The sequence below is a fragment of the Telmatherina bonti genome (assembly GCF_933228915.1).
Source record: "Telmatherina bonti genome assembly, chromosome: 13".
Classification (NCBI taxonomy): Eukaryota; Metazoa; Chordata; class Actinopteri; order Atheriniformes; family Telmatherinidae; genus Telmatherina; species Telmatherina bonti.
The window spans coordinates 30,347,254-30,365,211 of NC_136611.1; the positions used below are offsets into that span (position 1 = coordinate 30,347,254).

Here is a 17,958-nt window from a genome sequence, read left to right on the forward strand (position 1 = left end):
ATGTTTATTTAACTATATTGGTTTAAAAAAACAATTCAGACCTTTCTCTAACTATTGTCTCTCCCTGTTTACTTCTGTCAATAATATTAATCTGATGCAAGTTCAGAAACAACGGCTAACTGCTGGATGCCACGATGTAATGTTATGATGTGTCATGAATGTGTCTCGCTGCTCTGTGAAACCTGTTTTACAAATCGATTTAAGATACAGTTTATCTGATGCCTTGGTTCCTCAGTGTTCAGGACTATTGATAACAGTGGAGAGCCGGTATTTTGTACAAATCAAACATTGCTGAAAAGTTATTTTGTCTAATCTGTAACTCTCCAGTTTATTTGTCAATTGTTTCACACTAAGAAAAAATAATCTGTTTTGTGTCCATATTTAATGAGGACAGGTTAATTTTCTCTTTGCAATCTGTAATAATAAATGTGAAATTCCATGAAACATATTACTAATCAAATACATCATGCTATTTACATCTGGATTCAGCCCATATAGCATTTCTGTGCTGTGTTTCAGGTAGAGTGATTACCCGTCAGTCAGAGGTTGCTCAATCCCACCACCCACACATGTTGAATTGTCCTTGGAGAAGACATAGAATCTTTTATTGCTTCACAACATGCTCATTGGTGTGTGTACATGTGTGATGGGGAAAGTGAGTTCCATGTAGGACTACAGAATATGAAGTGTTATACAAATGGTTAGAAAGAAATGCACATTTAATCATTGATTATTCATACTAAAAGGGATTTATGACATCTGGGGATATTGGAAAGTATTTCATAGAACGTAATCTAAATATCTGACAAAAACCATAAAACATATTTTGCCTTGACAAAAAAACAAAAACAAAGTTACCATCTGGATTTTTAACTAAGCAAATAGGTACGAGCCTCCTATTGAATATTACTGCCTAGGTGACTGTCTTTCAGCTGGCAACAAATTATATAACCGTAACTGATGCAATGAGCTTCTTGTCTTTTTAAATGACCATTTTGTATGATGTATCCTGTATTCATGGAAAAGATGTTAGTCTGATTAAAAAGGATCAAATCATCAATATGCATGAACCAGAGAAAACATCCAAGAGGAGTACAGAAACTACTAAAATTTGGTTAAGAACTGTCCAGAACATTATTAAAACAAACAAAACAAATTTGGTGAAATCAAATCGAAGAAAAATAACAGTAGAACTCAGGATTATGTTTATTAGTAAAGGTAAGAACATTTCCAAATGCACAATGCAAAGGGAACTCAAGGGATTGAAAGTGAACAGCTGAACCATGAGAAAACCTCGAATTGGTGAATCTAACCAGTTTTCTAATCTAATCTCCAGTTTTATCCTGTTAAAGAGTAATGGAGCATTAAGGTAAGAATGATGTGGATAAAATGACACAACCATCATGCCTAATGCCTTCTGTTAGAGTCTGTGAGGGCAGTCTATGATCTAGCATTGCTGCATTTTGTCAGGTCTAGGTTCTGCAACAGTGTGTGCCCAAAGAATGAGGTAAGCGGACTACCTGAATATATTGACTAGGTTTATCCATCAATGTTTTTTTTCTCCCTTGATGGCATGGGCATATTCCAAGATGATAATACCAGGATATATCAGGCTCAAGAGAGTGGTTCAGGTAGTATGAAGCATTTTTCACTCATGAAATGACCACCACAGTGTCCAGACTACAACCCCGTTAAAAATCTTTGGGATGTGCACTGTGGGCTTTGTACTGTGGTCAGACTCTTCCACCATCAGTACAAGCACTTGGTGAAAAACCAATACAAGACTGGACTAACTGGATAAATCTTGTGATATTGCAGAAGCTTATCGAAACATTGTGACAGGAAATGTACGATGTAGTCAAAGCTGAAGGCAATCCATAAATACTGTGAACTTTATTTTAAACCTACAGGCAGTGTATTTATGTTTTAAATAATAAAAATAATTTTCCTAAATTAATTAACTTATTTGCGCTGGTAACATCATGACATTACAGTTTTGTGGAATTCCATGTGGCAGGAATACTCGGCTTTCTCTGGGACTGAGATGAGGTGAATATAGAGGAAAATCCATGACAGCCGTCGCTTTTTGGTCATATGTGGTCTTTAACTGGTTTTATTTCAGTTTTAAGGTGTGCTTGAGCTCATTAATGCTCTGCAGTGTGAATAATTCTCCACAGAGAGAAGAGCCATGGTGAACTGTTGCAGGTAGCATAATCTGGAATATTGACTATGCGCCCTACTTAAATTCAATACATATTAAAAACACTGTAGTATAATTCAGTCTTTCATTGAGTTTCTCAATTATAATCCTCTGTCTGCAAAAGAATCAGCAATTAGCATGGCTCAGCACGTGCGGTTTTTTTTACAGCTATCCTACCTATGTTATTATATTAGTATGCCATTGCCAACACAAGTGAATGAACTGTGTTGATGTCCTGAAAAGTGACAAAGAGATGTTTTCTTTTGACATGATTATTTCGTTGAAAAGAAATCTTTGTGTTCATATTTGTTAGGTGTGTTGACTTTAGTTTTAACTGATTGGATTGATAGAAAATTGGTTTCCTCAAAGTCCTTTGCTTTGAAACGTTCAGAAACACTCAGCTATGATACTGAAGCCCATCTTCGATTAAGGCCAGTCATACTACTGACACTTTCACCTAGTTCCTGGATCATGTTTCCGCTCCATCAGAAGCTCATTAGCCAGCAATACTAACATGGAAACTCAAGCCAGCTCAGTTAAAACCAGCATGACAATGGATGTATTGGATGAAAGACAATGGATTGGTTTACTCTAGCAAGTCTGTTGAATAGACTCTCTTTTGAATGTTGCTAGTAGCAACACGTAGAAAGAAAATCTGACTTCTTGTACCACCAGTTATTTAGAACAAGCTGCATATTTTGGCTGTGATAATGTGGTAGACCTACAAGACCTTTCCATACAAATGCAAAATGCATTTAATTATTTTAGCTATTCCACAGGTTTACTTTATTTACTCATGGGGAAGCCTACGTCCATGTTTTATACTCCTCTAGATCAACCGAATGTCTCCATTTCTAAAGGTCAAGTTCAGAACCCGAGTTAAACTGAGTAACCATGACAATTTCTTCAAAGTAATTCATTTCAAGCGACTCATATTTTCAGGTTGTATAGACTTTTAGGTTAAACACAGAAAAACTCTTTGAACAACGTCAAATTATGCAGTTAATTTTTGCCACGTTATATACTTTAAAGAGTAGTTATGTAATTTGGAAACATTTGTTTTAAATAAAAATAAAAATAAATAATTCTAACAGTAAACTGGTTAATCTGATTATGTAATTTAAGGTGGATTTTTTTTTCTAATGTGCTTTCTTCTAGTGGAGCTTAAATTCAACTTGGACCAGTACGTGAACAAACGCTACCCAGGCCTGGTAAAGATCGTGAGGAACAGCAAGCGGGAGGGCTTGATCCGAGCCAGAATACACGGCTGGAACGCAGCCACGGCTCCAGTAGTCGGCTTCTTTGATGCTCACGTCGAGTTCAACACTGGCTGGTAAGAAAAGGTCAATTTTGACAGGAAAGCTCTAAGCTGTTTCTCTGTCCTTCCTAACCTTTGCCTTTGTGCTTTGCTGTTTTTATGTTTTTAGTACAGAAGGAGGTCATGTCATATCATTATCTTTGAAGATGGTAGCTTGGTCTGATCTAAGCATTTTGATGTACACTTGCACAGAGCCAGGTTCTAACTGAGACAGCACTTTTAGCAGAATGGCTCGTATTATTGGTCAGGATTTATTGCTGGTAAGCTTTTGATTCTTATGCATTTACTTTTGAATTTTAAACAATGAGCTTTGGTTGGCATAAAAAGGCATCCCAATTAAAACGACACCACCTGTTCTGCAAAGTGACAAGTAGGAGAGCTAATCTCTATGAACGAGCTCACAAAGGAAGTCCAAATGAGCATTTTAACTTTATTTCCCTTGCAAAGCTCATCTTGAGATATGAAATTGCTTCTGGGGGTCTCAGTCCAATGAATGCTTGCTACTTACATTTACAGCAAACAAGTCATTCAGATATGTGTAATTGGGACCTAATTTAAAGCTGTCACGCTGTCAGTGTTTAAAGATGAAATATCCAGCCCTTTTCCTCAGAAGCTGTCTGGGCAGCAATAGTTGGATATACATGAAGGGAAAAGCGAGGGAATGGAAGACAGCAAAGGTAGTGGCTGGGTTTTAAATTGGTAACATGGACTACAGATTTAATCCTGCTTCTTTTGGCTGAATAGATCTAAAACATGGAGACAGATTTATGTTGTTAGCCAAAGTTAGCAGCTGGAAGTCAAGTTGACAAGATTAGCTCTATACATCACATCATAACCTTTTACAGCAATTACCCGAATGGAAAGAGGAAAGACTACAACCAACAATAGCTCTTCTAATTGCTCTTATATCTACACAATCTTACCTTTACTTGTAATTATCGGACTCTAACGTTCTCTTTAATACTTCAAGAATTGAATAGCAGTTATTATTTAGCTTCCCTCCGAAAAGTCAGTGACGTCTTCTTTCTCCTTGTATCTGCTAAGTTTGCTACGCAATGTTAAAGCCAGTTCAAGTATTGAGGCAGCAAACATTTAAACCAGAGAGCAATTCTCAAACAGCTAAATTATGCTAGGTTATGTGCTAATGCAGCGGTTCTCAACCTTTTTGCAACACAGTACCCCTTGTAAAATATCTTTTCAGCCAAGTACCCCCCAACCACTGCAAAGTATTTTTAGTTTAGAAAACATGAAATACATCACTTTGTCATTTGTGTTTGGTTTATTAAAATGTTGTTTGTGTTAAGGCGACAGTGACTGACGGATATGATTTGGCTAATAACAGGTGGGCTTAAATTCAAGTTGGAATGTAGGATTTTAGGAGGAATGAAATGGTGTAAATCTTAATGTAAATTCAGTTTATGAATGTACACTTACATTTATTGAAATATATGAAATATTTATATACTATTATATTCATATTATTTTATTTAATGATGTTCTAAAGAAAACATGAAAAGAAGTTTTTTTTTAAAAGATTTCAAGTACCCCCTGGAATGCCACTAAGTACCCCCAGGGGTACACGTACCCCCATTTAAAAAACAGTGTGCTAATGGAGCTATCACAATTATAATTAATTCAATTTCAGTATTATCAAAAACTAACAGTAATGGATAATATGAATCTTGGTAACATTATCAGCCATAGTGTGATGGTAATGTTAGCTAAACCTTGTGCTCTACTGTGAACCATTCAGCAGCTCATTCTGTTAAGTTTGACCTGCCGATGATGGTTAGAGTTGGAACCTTGTACTTGCTGAGTTTGAGGGCTTGTCCACACATTGCAGGGTATCTCACAAAACCCAGGTATTTTTCTCAAATTTGGCCTGCTATCCACACGAAAACACAGATGTATCCAATCAAAAACTATTCTTTCAAAAACCTTTGACCAAAGTGAAGATTTTCTCATCTGCATGCTGATATATATGTGGACATATATGACCAGGGTTTTGAAAAGTCATGAAAAGTCCCTGTCGGCAAAAAAAAACCCCAAAAAAAAACAAAACCATGATGTCACATCTTTCAAAATGTTGGAAAAAAAGGCTTTGGTCTCAATAATGTAGTTTAATTGCCACATTACACAAAGCTTGAAAGAAATACATCAGTTGCTATATATCACATGAATGGGACAGAGGCTCAATCTGCTCTCGGACCAGATGAGTGGCCAAGCTCAAGCCAGATGTTCATGCTTTATTTGAGGCATGCCAGATCTGCCACTAGGCACACATTATGCAAAGGTGTTACATGACACAGAAAATTGAAGAGAATCCATAACTATGAAAGGCATTTCAGCCAGTTTGGCATTTCTTGTTGTCTATGTAAAGAGGAAAACCTAATATGCATAATGCTATTAATTGAACGACTATACACATATCAAAGGCAGCCTGGATTATATCAATCTATTTTTTTGTGTGTGAACATTAATATTAATGCACTGTGAATACAGACACGAACATCTTTAAACACAATACTTGTATGCTCACACTTCTGGGCTGTTGAGAGCGCTACCCTTCGGTTCACAAATCTAAAATGAAAACACTAACAGGGCAGTGAGCTTGACCATGAAAAAAAACTAAAATAAAAATAAAAATCCCCCCAAAAACCCAAACACTTACTACCAAAGATTAGTGACCAACCACACAGTGACCTGGTGACCCTTACTGAGGGATGTTTTGATCAACCTTCAGAATTGCCTCCCTGCATGCTACCCATGACTTGAATGAGAACTACAGGCCCAGAGGCTGCACGAGGCAGGTCACCCAGCCAACAAGCAGCACTCAGGCAGAAAGCTACATCATTGCCTGTAGGTGCATTACAGATGATAATTGATACCCTTGTGGTTCCCTCATCTGTTTCCCCATCTGTTCTTACCCAGAAATAGATGTGCCTTGCCTGCTCCCACATAACCCCTCTCACCTCCTCACAGGTTTCTGCCTTCTCAGTTATCCAGCTGCCCACTCACCACCCTCCCTTCTGTTGCTGCACAAGCTGAGGCTTTAGCTTACCTGCTGTCATTGGGAGAAATGTACTTCCTCCAGCATACACACCATGACTCATGCTATTATGCACATTTCACCTGCATTCTCCTTTGACAACCTACAGCCATGGGTTGTTGTTTTTTTTTGTAACCCTTAGATCTTTGTTTTGCTGTGTAGTTTGACTTACAGAAGTCAATGAGAAGTGTAGAGTCACTGTGATTTTTCTACAAGTGCTTTTCTGGGTAATGGAGATACAGCCACAGAAAAGATGATAGGCAACTTCAAGGAATGTGTTCAAGCTGCACAAATATCTGCAAATCTGCATTTTGCAAGTGTGTGTGCATTTATTAATCTACTGTAAGCCAGCAAACATTCTGATCTCCTTTATCCAGATACATTCACTGGTGTTATCTACACTTTGTTAGAGTGGTAAGAGTACCTATTCATCATAATATGATTATTCACCATGGCATGTGCAGCGATAAGTGAGAAGGATGATTCCTGTAGATGTTGTGGTGAATCTCCCTCGATGACCTTGCACATGCTGCCTGTTCATACTGAGCTGGAGACAGAGCACCGCCAGCTCTCTGCTGCAGCACTGATTCATTGGCATGGTCTTTCCCCTGAGGAGCTATACATTTGCAGTTGAACTATATTGATAGTTTATATTATTTTTAAAGCAAACATATTAATATTATAGTGTGTGGTGTATTTGTAGCATTTCATTCCCCCATACCAAGTTGGTTTATGAGGATTTAAAGCTGTTTCCTCCAAGAGGAAAGATGGAGTCGGATTTCGCCTGCTTAGCTTTGTTTGAAACTAAAGTATGAAATCATTGCCTATTGTTAACGAGGTATTGCATCAACTAAATGCGGAGTCCATTCCCGGTAACACTCTATAACCACCCAAATCCTTATGACAGTAGCTGTCAGTTGGGCTTCAGACTGGGTCCATTTTCCTACTGCATGCTGTAAATAAACATGATTGATAGAAGAAAAATAAGAGTATGCTGTAACTGGGACTCACTGAATGCTGAGCCCAAATTCATACAGTAGCTGTAGATAGGAAGCACTGGGAAATTGATATTTTTGTTAGCTTATTAATGATTTTCTGATCAGCAGAGTAAGAGCTGCTGGATGTTGAGGGTATGCCGAAGATAAGATTAGGATTGTACGGGGGTTGTAATGAAAGACACGTTTCAGGATATTGATGAATGTTACTGCTACTGTATATGACCTGCTCAGGCTAGAAAAGAGACACACTAGAATTTATAAGAGGGAGAAAACGAAGAAACCATCTTTCTTCATATTTCTGCTCTGTATTGTGTCTTGTAATATCATGGAGCTCTCTGCTTATTATGTCATGCAGGCGCAGTGGTGTTACAATAAATTCACTGCTACATTTGGGTTTTTTTTCTAGCACAGACAAGGATGATTTTTATATCCATAGAAAAATACATCTATCTAAACTCCTTTCAGATGTGTGTTATTTCAACATAATACTGAGCATATTATTCAAGAAGTATAGTAGAATCTCCCATTGCATTGTTGAATCCATTTCCAGTTTATACGTCGTTCACACAGTGGTGCAAAACGTGGGTATGTGTGGCGCATAGTGGTGATGCTTCAGGGACACCAAAATGAGGGGGTAGAAATTATTTCAACTATGCATTATGTGTATATGACAGCTCATGTGCGCGTGTAAATAATGTGTTTATCAGTATCAGTGGAATGTTGCTGATTAGGCACCCATGTTGGTCCTTTCACCACCCTTTCATACACTAGGGACTCCATTGTGCTCTACGTGGAACCTGGAGTGCACTTGAGGGAGTCAACGAGCGTTTTCATTTGAGTCTTGCTGTCATCTGAAGATACAGATAGACAAACAGAGAAGGAAGCTTTTAGGGTCTCAAAAAGAGAAACAGAAGAGGGAGGAGGAAAACAAATTTGGTTGGGATGATGGACAACTTGTCTAAGTGGCTACAGAGCCGGCTCTTATTGGTCATATAGCCGACTGCCTGGGGATCCACATGCTGCAAGTGGTGCCGCTGTTACACGTCGAACAAACAAACTAAAGAAAAGAGCTCCTGCTGGTCCCATTTCCTTCTGCACTGTCTAGAAAATAAAAGGTCAACAGATACAGAAAAATAATAACACTTCGTTGTTTAACATTATTTGATTGAGCTGGCTTGAAGTTTGTGTTGAACAGGAGCTGTCATATTTCTAATGTCTTCATTTTATGTGCTATGTGTTGTTTTTAGGTTTTAAATATTTTGAATTGACCTACTGTACAGCACTTTGTGCGCAGTGAGGAGCGAAGTTAAAGGTCACAGGTCGGATTACACACACACTGACTGGAGGTACTGGAGGTACTGGAGTTACTGGAGTTACTGGAGTTAAGCTCGACAAATTGATTTTGTGAAAAGCTACATGGAAAACTGATGATCATCACCAGCACCTGGTGTTGAAATAAACATTTCACACCTGGTAGTTTTACAAATATTCGCTGGAGACAGCTGTTATTCAACTGTTGCTACTGGCGAACGGGGCTGGATGAATAGTGTTCCTCCAAGGCCTCCATCTTCCTCTGCTGCCAACATCTGATGCTGCTTCGTTTGGAGTGCATGTCTGCCAATGAGAGCAAACTGCCTCATGTGCATTTTAAATACTCCATTTATTGGTCATGTGCAGTTTAGATTTGACAAATATAATATTGATAAAAACAAAGTCAGTTCTTGTAAACTGATGTAAGAACAGTCAGTCAGCCTGCATGCACATACAGAGGACAGCCAGCATCTCACAGCAGAGTTCACACATTTTCTCATGATTTATACAGTATATACAACTGTTTTTATCTTATCCATCAGTGGCTGGATTAAATCTATGTTTTTCAGAACACTGAATACACATTCATAAAGGCTTTTCATCCACATGAATTCATTTAGAAGCTTAACCATGAACCACTTTTTTTTCTTCTAGCACCTAAATTGTCTGAGCCATTCTTACGTTAAATTGTTTGGGTCATTTAGAAAAGCCACACTGCACCAACATTTCATTCCCCCCGCATCACTGGCCCCTTGGTTTCGCTGCATTAAGTCCCGTGAAGATCTTGAGAAGATCTTATTCTAGGAACCAAGACAACTGCTGCTCTTGAGGAATAATTCTGAATGCAGTTAGATCACATTATTTGATAATTCCCTCCTTGAGTTTTTATTCCCTACTTGAGATTCACCAATCTGGAAAATTGAAATTAAAAACTGCCCTGAAAGGGGAGGAACGCGATGTGGAATCCACAGACCGACCTGCTGCAAATAAAGAGAGTAAATGTATCTTTGTCACTCATTGTGACACATTTTTACGTTGTTTTCCATTTATTTTTTTCATTCGGACTTTCATAAAGATACCTTCATATACTTTTATTTGGAGGAATTTAAATCCTATTCTTATTATGTGATTGGACTCAGTATTGATGAGCTCAAGAAAGGGAAGAGTGGACAGGATGGAAAAGAAAAAAAGATGCACATGATAAAAAGCAAGTTCAAATCAGTTTCTTTGGCCTGATGTCACCACTTGACATGAATAACTTAAATAGCCTCCTTCCCCACATTTTTTACCCCACTTATTCACATTTAAAGTTCAGTTTTAAAACCTTGTTAAAAAGCTGGAAGTCAAGATTGACTTTTATTTTAAAAGAAATGAACATATATATATATATATATATATATATATATATATATATATATATATATATATATATATATATATATATATATATACACATTTTACTGCAGAAAAAAAGTAGAAACCACCTTTACGTCCATGATTGATATTGGTGACATTTTGTAAACATGTATGCAGCTTCCTCCCCTTTAAAGACCACATTCAGTGTATTATGCACATTAGCATCTTTTTGGGAACGCAGTCTCACAATCATCTCTGTATTTAGAGAGTTGGATATCACTTAGTGCTTACAGACAAAATACTAGTATTGCATTTTCCAGCTGTGCATCTTGGACATTACAGCCTGAATAAAGAGTCTAATTTATAGCCTCTTCTAATATACCCTTCAATGAATACTAGGGTATAAAGGAAAATAGTGAGGGAGGTGTATGATTATTTTCATCAGTATAAATGATCAACTTACCTGAAATAAGTTCTGACTGCCAAGAAATAAAGAAGACTGATTTTGAGAACGAAGCTGAATTTCTGTGAAAAAGCACAGTGAAAGAACAAGAATAAACACGGCACCTGAAGATTAAAGTCTAAAGAATAACTCAAACCAACATTTGGTCTGTATGTATAGCTTATGTTTTATGCATCAAACAGGTTTTTCTGAACAGGTTTTGGAAAGATATACAGTTCTGAAACACGACCTTAAGAGACGTGATTAAATCGCTGCTTACAGACAGAAGCAAACATGACAAAAACTACATCTGCATGAAAAAGTCTACATAGATCTGATGCTACACAGAAGAAGATTGCACTAGTAGCTGCACATAATGAACAATTCTTCACACCGTTTATTTAACACAGCGAGTTAACAAAAGAAGGCATGACAGGTTTCTTCAATACATCTCAAGACGGAAAGATACAGAAAGGTTTTTCCTTCCAGCAGCCATTGTCCTCCACAATGAGACTTAGACTGTCGTTCATTACAATTTCCTTCCTTCCTTCCTACAATTTTCCTTCCTTAAGAAAACAACCAAACAACCAGAAGAAAAATCTATGACAGCGTTGCATTTTCCCTCTGGGGATAAAAAAAAAAAAAAAAAAAAAAAAATGTCTTTTTTCATTTCATTTCAAAGCAGAACGGATATGTTGTGTCACAGACACTGTGAGGAAATTGATCCAGTTATTTGTTTCTAAAGATCCGGCGCTCGGACAGGCACTCTGCTTTAAATGAACCATTTTTAACTGAACTTTTCATGGACTTTTTACAGAATGTTAAGAGTGATAACATGTTATTTACAGGGACTAGATATAGATGTTTCATTCATTACAAAAGCCTCTCAGGCCATAGGTTTCACTTTTACTGACCAAACCCAAACATCTCCATTAAATGCTCAATGCTTCATCAGTCGTGGTAGAAGTGTCTCTTTTTTGTTGGTTTTTCTTTTTTACCTTAACAATAGCAATGGAAGAAATGATGGTTACCCACTGTGTTTTTTTTTTGTTTTTTTTCTCTCTTATATCGAACAATAAAGTGAAGAAAAGGTCAAATCTCTAACGGTCGATGACTTCAGAGTAAAGACAGAAAGAGCCATCTGTCAGCCTCTCACAAGAGCCTGCAGTACTTATACCAATCTCTCTCTTAAGTTATTAAATAATGGCTTATTCTAAGCACCAGCTCCTTTTTACTGATGTCGCCCCACACACTTCAGTTTGGATCCTCTGTCCTCTACCTTCATATGATAAAAAGTCATTTTGCTTTTGAAAGATAAATACCCCTTTTTGAAGGGAACTTGGAGGTGGAGGGAGGGGGGGGGATCAGGGCAAAGACAGAGGAGTAATTGAGTGGGTGGAGAGATGGAGAAAGTTGGACTGTGGGAGTTTTTTCTTGAGAGATGTGTTTATCACGCCGTGATTGCTGCCTCATTTTAAATGCATAAGTTTATCATGTGATGAACTGTGTGTGCATGGAGATCATGTCTCAGTATGCCAGAAGTATTTGTGTCAGTATGAACACTGCTGTCCTTCAGTATATTCTTTCAACAGCTGGGGGAGGTTACCGTACAGCGCGTGTGGCGCTAATGAACAACCACGTCAAATAAAAGCAAACATCTGAACCACACAGCACCGCAGTACCGAGGCTTCGTCTCAAAAGCAATTAAAAAAACTGTTTCTGCTGCAATGAAGAAACTGAGGATAAACACATACACACCTCGATAAAGGCATGTTTTAGGAAATAACTCCCTCTCTTTGGACTTAGAGGAGAATCTGGTAGCTTTAAAGGAGCCTTGAGGCAGGTATTTCAGGTTAAAATAAAGAGAGTAAATAGGCTGAAGATGGTACATTAGCTTGTTTTAGTACTTCCACAAAATGAAAATAACATGTTGAGGAGTTGTGAGCACCTGAAATTGTAGCCTCTGAAATTAACCAGTGACATGTTGAGAGAAACGGCATGTTAACTACGCATAAAAACCACTTGCTTTTAAATTTAGTTGCAACTTTGACCCAATAAGAGCCACTCTAAATCTTCAAGTGTTTTTCTGAATAGGAGTGTTCCATTTAATGTTTGTCAGCTGTGGCCAATGTGAGATCAAGACTGAAGAAAAGCAAGGAAAGTCAGCTGCAACCCTTCCCTCAAAGCGTGGATTTTCACCTTGTCAGGTTCTACTTCTCATCAATTCTCTTCTGGAGAAATGTGCCACTTTTTGACATTTTGTTTTCACAAGCGTGGGATAGAAAATATAATATCTGTTGTCCCATGAAAAATTCATTTTGCAAAACCTTCCCATCACACTGTGGAAGGAAAGTGTTTTGAATGTTGAATAAATGCTGATCTGAAAGACTGCAAGGCTGCTGAAAACACATGCAAATGTGGAGGAAGTGAAACTTCTACAAACATCCGTGGCTGTTCTCCAGATAATGCCGTGTCTCCGTTTTGTGTTTACCATCGTGTGTTTACCTGCCCAGGGACCGGACATGCTAATTAGCTGTTAGCTAACTCTGGTGCAGTCATAGAATCTCTGTCAAATAAACACTAAAGTTAAGTGAAGTAACTTTATGTTTAAAAAGTATTTTAATTGCTTTCATCCAAATAGACATTTTCAGATTTCACATGACATCAATATTCAGTTACATTATTTACTGAGTCGATTTTGACCAACTTTGCTGTTATATTTATAGTCTAAAATGCTACAGGGCAGAAAGAAAATGTGCATGGATAATTTTCCTGCTAACTGACTGGTCGACTCTTCGGAAGCGCATGAAGAAGCTTCTGCATGTCTAATTCAGAAACTCAGGTCTTGGCTGTCTTTTTGTTTTACCTCTCTAAAGGTCTGAACCCATTTTGACCCGGATGAAGGAAGATCACACCCGCATTATCCTACCTGCCATAGACAACATCAAATACAACAACTTTGAGGTGCAGCAGTACGCCAACGCAGCCCATGGCTACAACTGGGGTTTGTGGTGCATGTACATCATCCCTCCACAGGAGTGGCTGGACAAGGGCGATGAGACAGCCCCTATCAGGTGAGTGCATCAGCTGGTGAGCAGCATCCATTATAGATGAGGATGTTTGATGAAATATGGATAGCCTTTGGATATGACTTATTCATGTATGGAACCATCAAACTCAGGTGTTCTACAGTGCATTGTGCCACACACAAATAAAGCCTGCCTGCAGTAAGCTGTCTAATTAATGTGATGAATATCTTCATTTTGATGCAGGATCACGAGGCCATGGCGACGTGGTGTCATTAGTGTAATTGTGTCTGGAATATGAGGAGGGGATTCTATTCACTCCTTCTGATTAGAGGACTGCACGGGCTTCTATCACAAAGAACTGGTCAAATCAGAATTTAAATGTAAAATGAGGGAAATTGTCTCTTATTCGTAACTAAAAAGTTCAGCTTGCTTCAGCTGAATGAGCTGATAACAGTTTTTTTATATCTAAAATTTTCTCAAGTGACTGAGCCCATATTGTAGTCATTTACAGGTTTATAGGTTTATTTTAATGTTAATTTTTCGCCATGCATGTTGCTGTTTCTCCTTTTGGCTGTCATGACTGTCTTCTTTGGGCTCCTGTCTGTGAAAGGTTCCTCTCCAAAAAGGTGTGTTTTGCTCCGAATCGCATCTTGTTTAAAGAACAAGTTAGCATATCTGTGGATACACAGAAACCTGAGCTCTGCCAGTATATCCCACATCAACATGAATCACTTTTTCCTTTTTTTCATAATCGCCTTAAGTGGGCTTTTAAAGCAGCAAAAGACGATATCTTGAGGATAAATTGGGGCATTTTCAAATAAATACTGTACAAGATGAAAACAAGCCTGGAGGGTGTAAACAGTCAAGGGGAATCAGTCACATTGAGTAAAGTATCCAGACTTGGCAAAATGATCATCACCAAGGATCTAAAAGCTGCTTTGAATCAAGAGCTGCTTGCTGATTCATGAGGGTTTCAAAGCTATTTAATGTTGACTTATTAATGAATTCTACCAACATGGGTAAATTTGATTGGTTGTTGGAATTACAATCAATTTGTTTTGCCTCCAAGGAACATATAGGTGAGACATTCTTATGCTTCTTGCCTAAATGTTTTCCATCAATGCAAAACACCTTCACATCCTCAGATACTGAAGATTTCCAGTTAAGGGCGGGGGAAATAAAATCCAAACCAGTTTCATCGCTTCACAGTAACACCACAGTTTGATACAAGGTGTCTTAAACAAACAGTGTGATGGCAGTCTCCACTCTGGACCTAAATATTGGATGTCCTCCCTAAGCTCCATGAAAATCATTTATTAGCAAGCAGGGAGAACAGTAAAAGAAGGGTTTGGTTTGGTGTTGGTTCCTTCTCCCTGTTGACTTTGTGTTGCGAATGGACAGATCTCCTCAGGGGGCAGCTGAGGTGTGCCGGCTGTGTGGATTTCTATTGGAAATCATTGTCCTGCTTGTTTCCTCAAGGCTTGTGCCCATCAGTGACTGAGGCTCCGACACCCTCAGAGCTCTGTCTCAAAGCCTTTTCAAGCTGTTCGGATAGCAGATGCAAAGATCGTGAAATTCTACCAGACTGTGGAAAACTGTCAGATTCAGATAGCATTTATTTCCTAATACACAGAAATGTGTGATATTAAGTACATACCATCATCACTGATAGGAAAGAACAAAATTATAGTGGAAATAGCCTCCATAAACTTTGGAGAGGTGAACAAAAATGTGTTTCCGACATCGTTCAAATTCTGTTTTATGGAAGTTTTATTTTTGGCAAATAAAGAATCTGCCTGAGAATATAACTTTGTTATCTCCAGGCTGTGATTTGTGTGCATGTGTGTGTGTGTGTGTGTGTGTGTGTGTGCATGTTGGAGTGAGACTTCATTCATTCATTCATTCATTTTCCGAACCGCCTAGTCCGATCAAGGGTTGCAGGGAAGCTGGATCCCAGTCATTGGACGAGAGCCAGGATACACCCTGGACAGCTCGCCAGTCCACCACAGGGAGTGAAACTTATCAAACAAATTTATAAAATTGATGAGAAGAGATTAATAACACAGCTTGAGAAATAATTGGCACCTACAATCTTATATTGAAGCCAGATGTTAAGGTTTTTAGGTAGGTCACCAAGTTTAAGTGGTGTGTATCTAGTATCTTATCTTACTATGTCTTATTGTCACTAAAAACTTTTTTCCTTTTTTTAATTTTTTTTTTTATTGTATCATGCAGATAATTTTAGCCGATGATGTTTTAAGTAGTTCATCTACGCTGCCTTTTAATATAACTGTCACAGTACCTGCATTGTTCCTATAACTGATGAGGCACGTTGTCTAAAACATGGAAATATTTCCGTATATTTTGGATCTTTGTTGTCAGAAAACATGTTAATGGTAGCATGCCAGATATGTCAGTTGTTCTGCGGCTTTTCAGACATGCTTGGGATTGAACCACATTTTTAAAAATGATAAATAAAACATTGACATTTAGGGTAATTTACCATGACTTTTGTGGTCAAATACAGGGTGCATTGTGGTGCTTTCTGTTAGTGCTAGAGCATGCAACGTTGGTCATACAACATGCAGCAACAGTCTGCCATCGCTGTGTTCTGGCCTTTAGATGTACTGCAAGCAGGGACCAACGATGAGGTGCAAGGGGGCTTATGAGCCCTGCCGGCTGACCATCTGCACACTAAAAATAACAGGAGCCTTGTCACATTAAATGAGAAAAGCAGTGATAAATTCCACCATTCATCTGGCTGCGGTTGTTTTGAGGCTATTGCTTTTGATGGTTTCTGAAATGGGAGATATCAGTTCTGAACTGTTCAAAGAGCTGAGCGAGCCACTGCCACTTCTTTCATGCAGAACTTTTACCAACATTTCACCAAAGACGTATTTTACTCATTCATGATTTAAATTTGTCAGTTAATTTAGTCTTTTCCTCTTTTGGGACTGTCTTCACAAGCGGATTCATCTCAGTTGAAAATGAAAGCGATGGAAAGGTGATTCTTAAAGCCACTTTAGCTGAATGGAATTTTGCTATTTCTTATTTTTTGTTTGTTTTTGGGGTTCTTTTTTTTTTTTTTTTTTTGCATTTCAGGAGGAACAGCTGGCTAGTTAGTCATTTAATTGGCTTCAGTTAATTGGCTCTACTCGGGGAATTACATTAATATTGCTTGTTTGATCACCTTGCACAGCAGACAAATGAAGATAGCTTTAAACTTTGCAACAGATAGTAGCACATGCAAAGCAGACCCATCGCATCTCTTGTGGCATGAAGAAGCATCACAAGTAAAACGAGCACAGTATTATGTTTGCAATGATTTCAGCTTCATTGTGTATTTAAGATGAGTTTATGTGTTTAGACACAGAAACTGTGTTTGCATTGCCAGGAGGCTTTTTCTCCCTCTAAGCAAAAGCTCAGAAATTTACACAAAGTTTATGCTGCACAGACAGGTGAGATAAGTCACTTATCCAGAGAAGAGATGAGAGGAACAAGGCAAAGCACAAGCGACATCTTTCTTTTTTTTATCTACACGTCCTGTATAAAAAATGGCACTTGAAAGCCTGGCTGTCACCCACTTATGATTTAAACAAGACTGGATCCAGCTACAGTATGCCAGGAAATAAAAGTGTGTGTCACCAAGCATGAATAATGATAGTCTGCACAGATCCGTTTTGATGAAAAATGTGTTTAACCACATCTGTAAATCAGTAATAACTATAAAGCAAAAAGGAATGGTGCAAGTTTTTTGCAACACATACTTATTGTAATTTTTTAAAGTGTTAAAACTGGAGGTACTTGAAGTTATAGCTTTAACATACAGTATGAATGTTCAGCTCGGAAACCTTTTACTGTGACTGAGCAAAACTCATAAAAAAAAAAAAAAAAAAAAAAAGCTTTTCAGTGTAATGGTACAGGAAGATTTGGTACCTTTTGTCACTATTAGTTATATACTGATCCAGGATTTTCAAACTGGCACTTAAAAGTGATGGTCCACATGGTGTTTTATGAGGTCTAAACCTAAAAGCACCTTTCTCTTTGGCTCATACACTGTATGGCTCAGAGCACTCTTTTAAGACAGAGTCAATAAATCACAGCGCAGCTAAAAGCACTTTAAAGTACTACCCACCGCTATGTCTCTCAAACTGAAGCTGCAGACATGCATTTGCCTTTCATCTTTGTGACTGCTTGTGTGTAATACCATGTATGCTGAATGCACCCCAGGCGTTATGCTAAGAAAAATTACTCA

At 38.1% G+C, this 17,958-nt stretch overlaps 1 protein-coding gene across 1 annotated transcript in view; it reads left to right on the plus strand.

The window, feature by feature from the left end:
- The window catches only part of galnt9 (polypeptide N-acetylgalactosaminyltransferase 9), a gene marked incomplete at both ends in the record, with an annotated part of 91,517 nt that overhangs the window by 40,072 nt on the left and 33,487 nt on the right, over window positions 1-17,958 (plus strand). Inside the window, 2 exons of the mRNA XM_079251998.1 lie at window positions 3,359-3,533; window positions 13,551-13,748. Coding sequence (XP_079108124.1) covers window positions 3,359-3,533; window positions 13,551-13,748 — 373 coding nt within the window. The remainder of the gene's footprint in view (window positions 1-3,358; window positions 3,534-13,550; window positions 13,749-17,958) is intronic.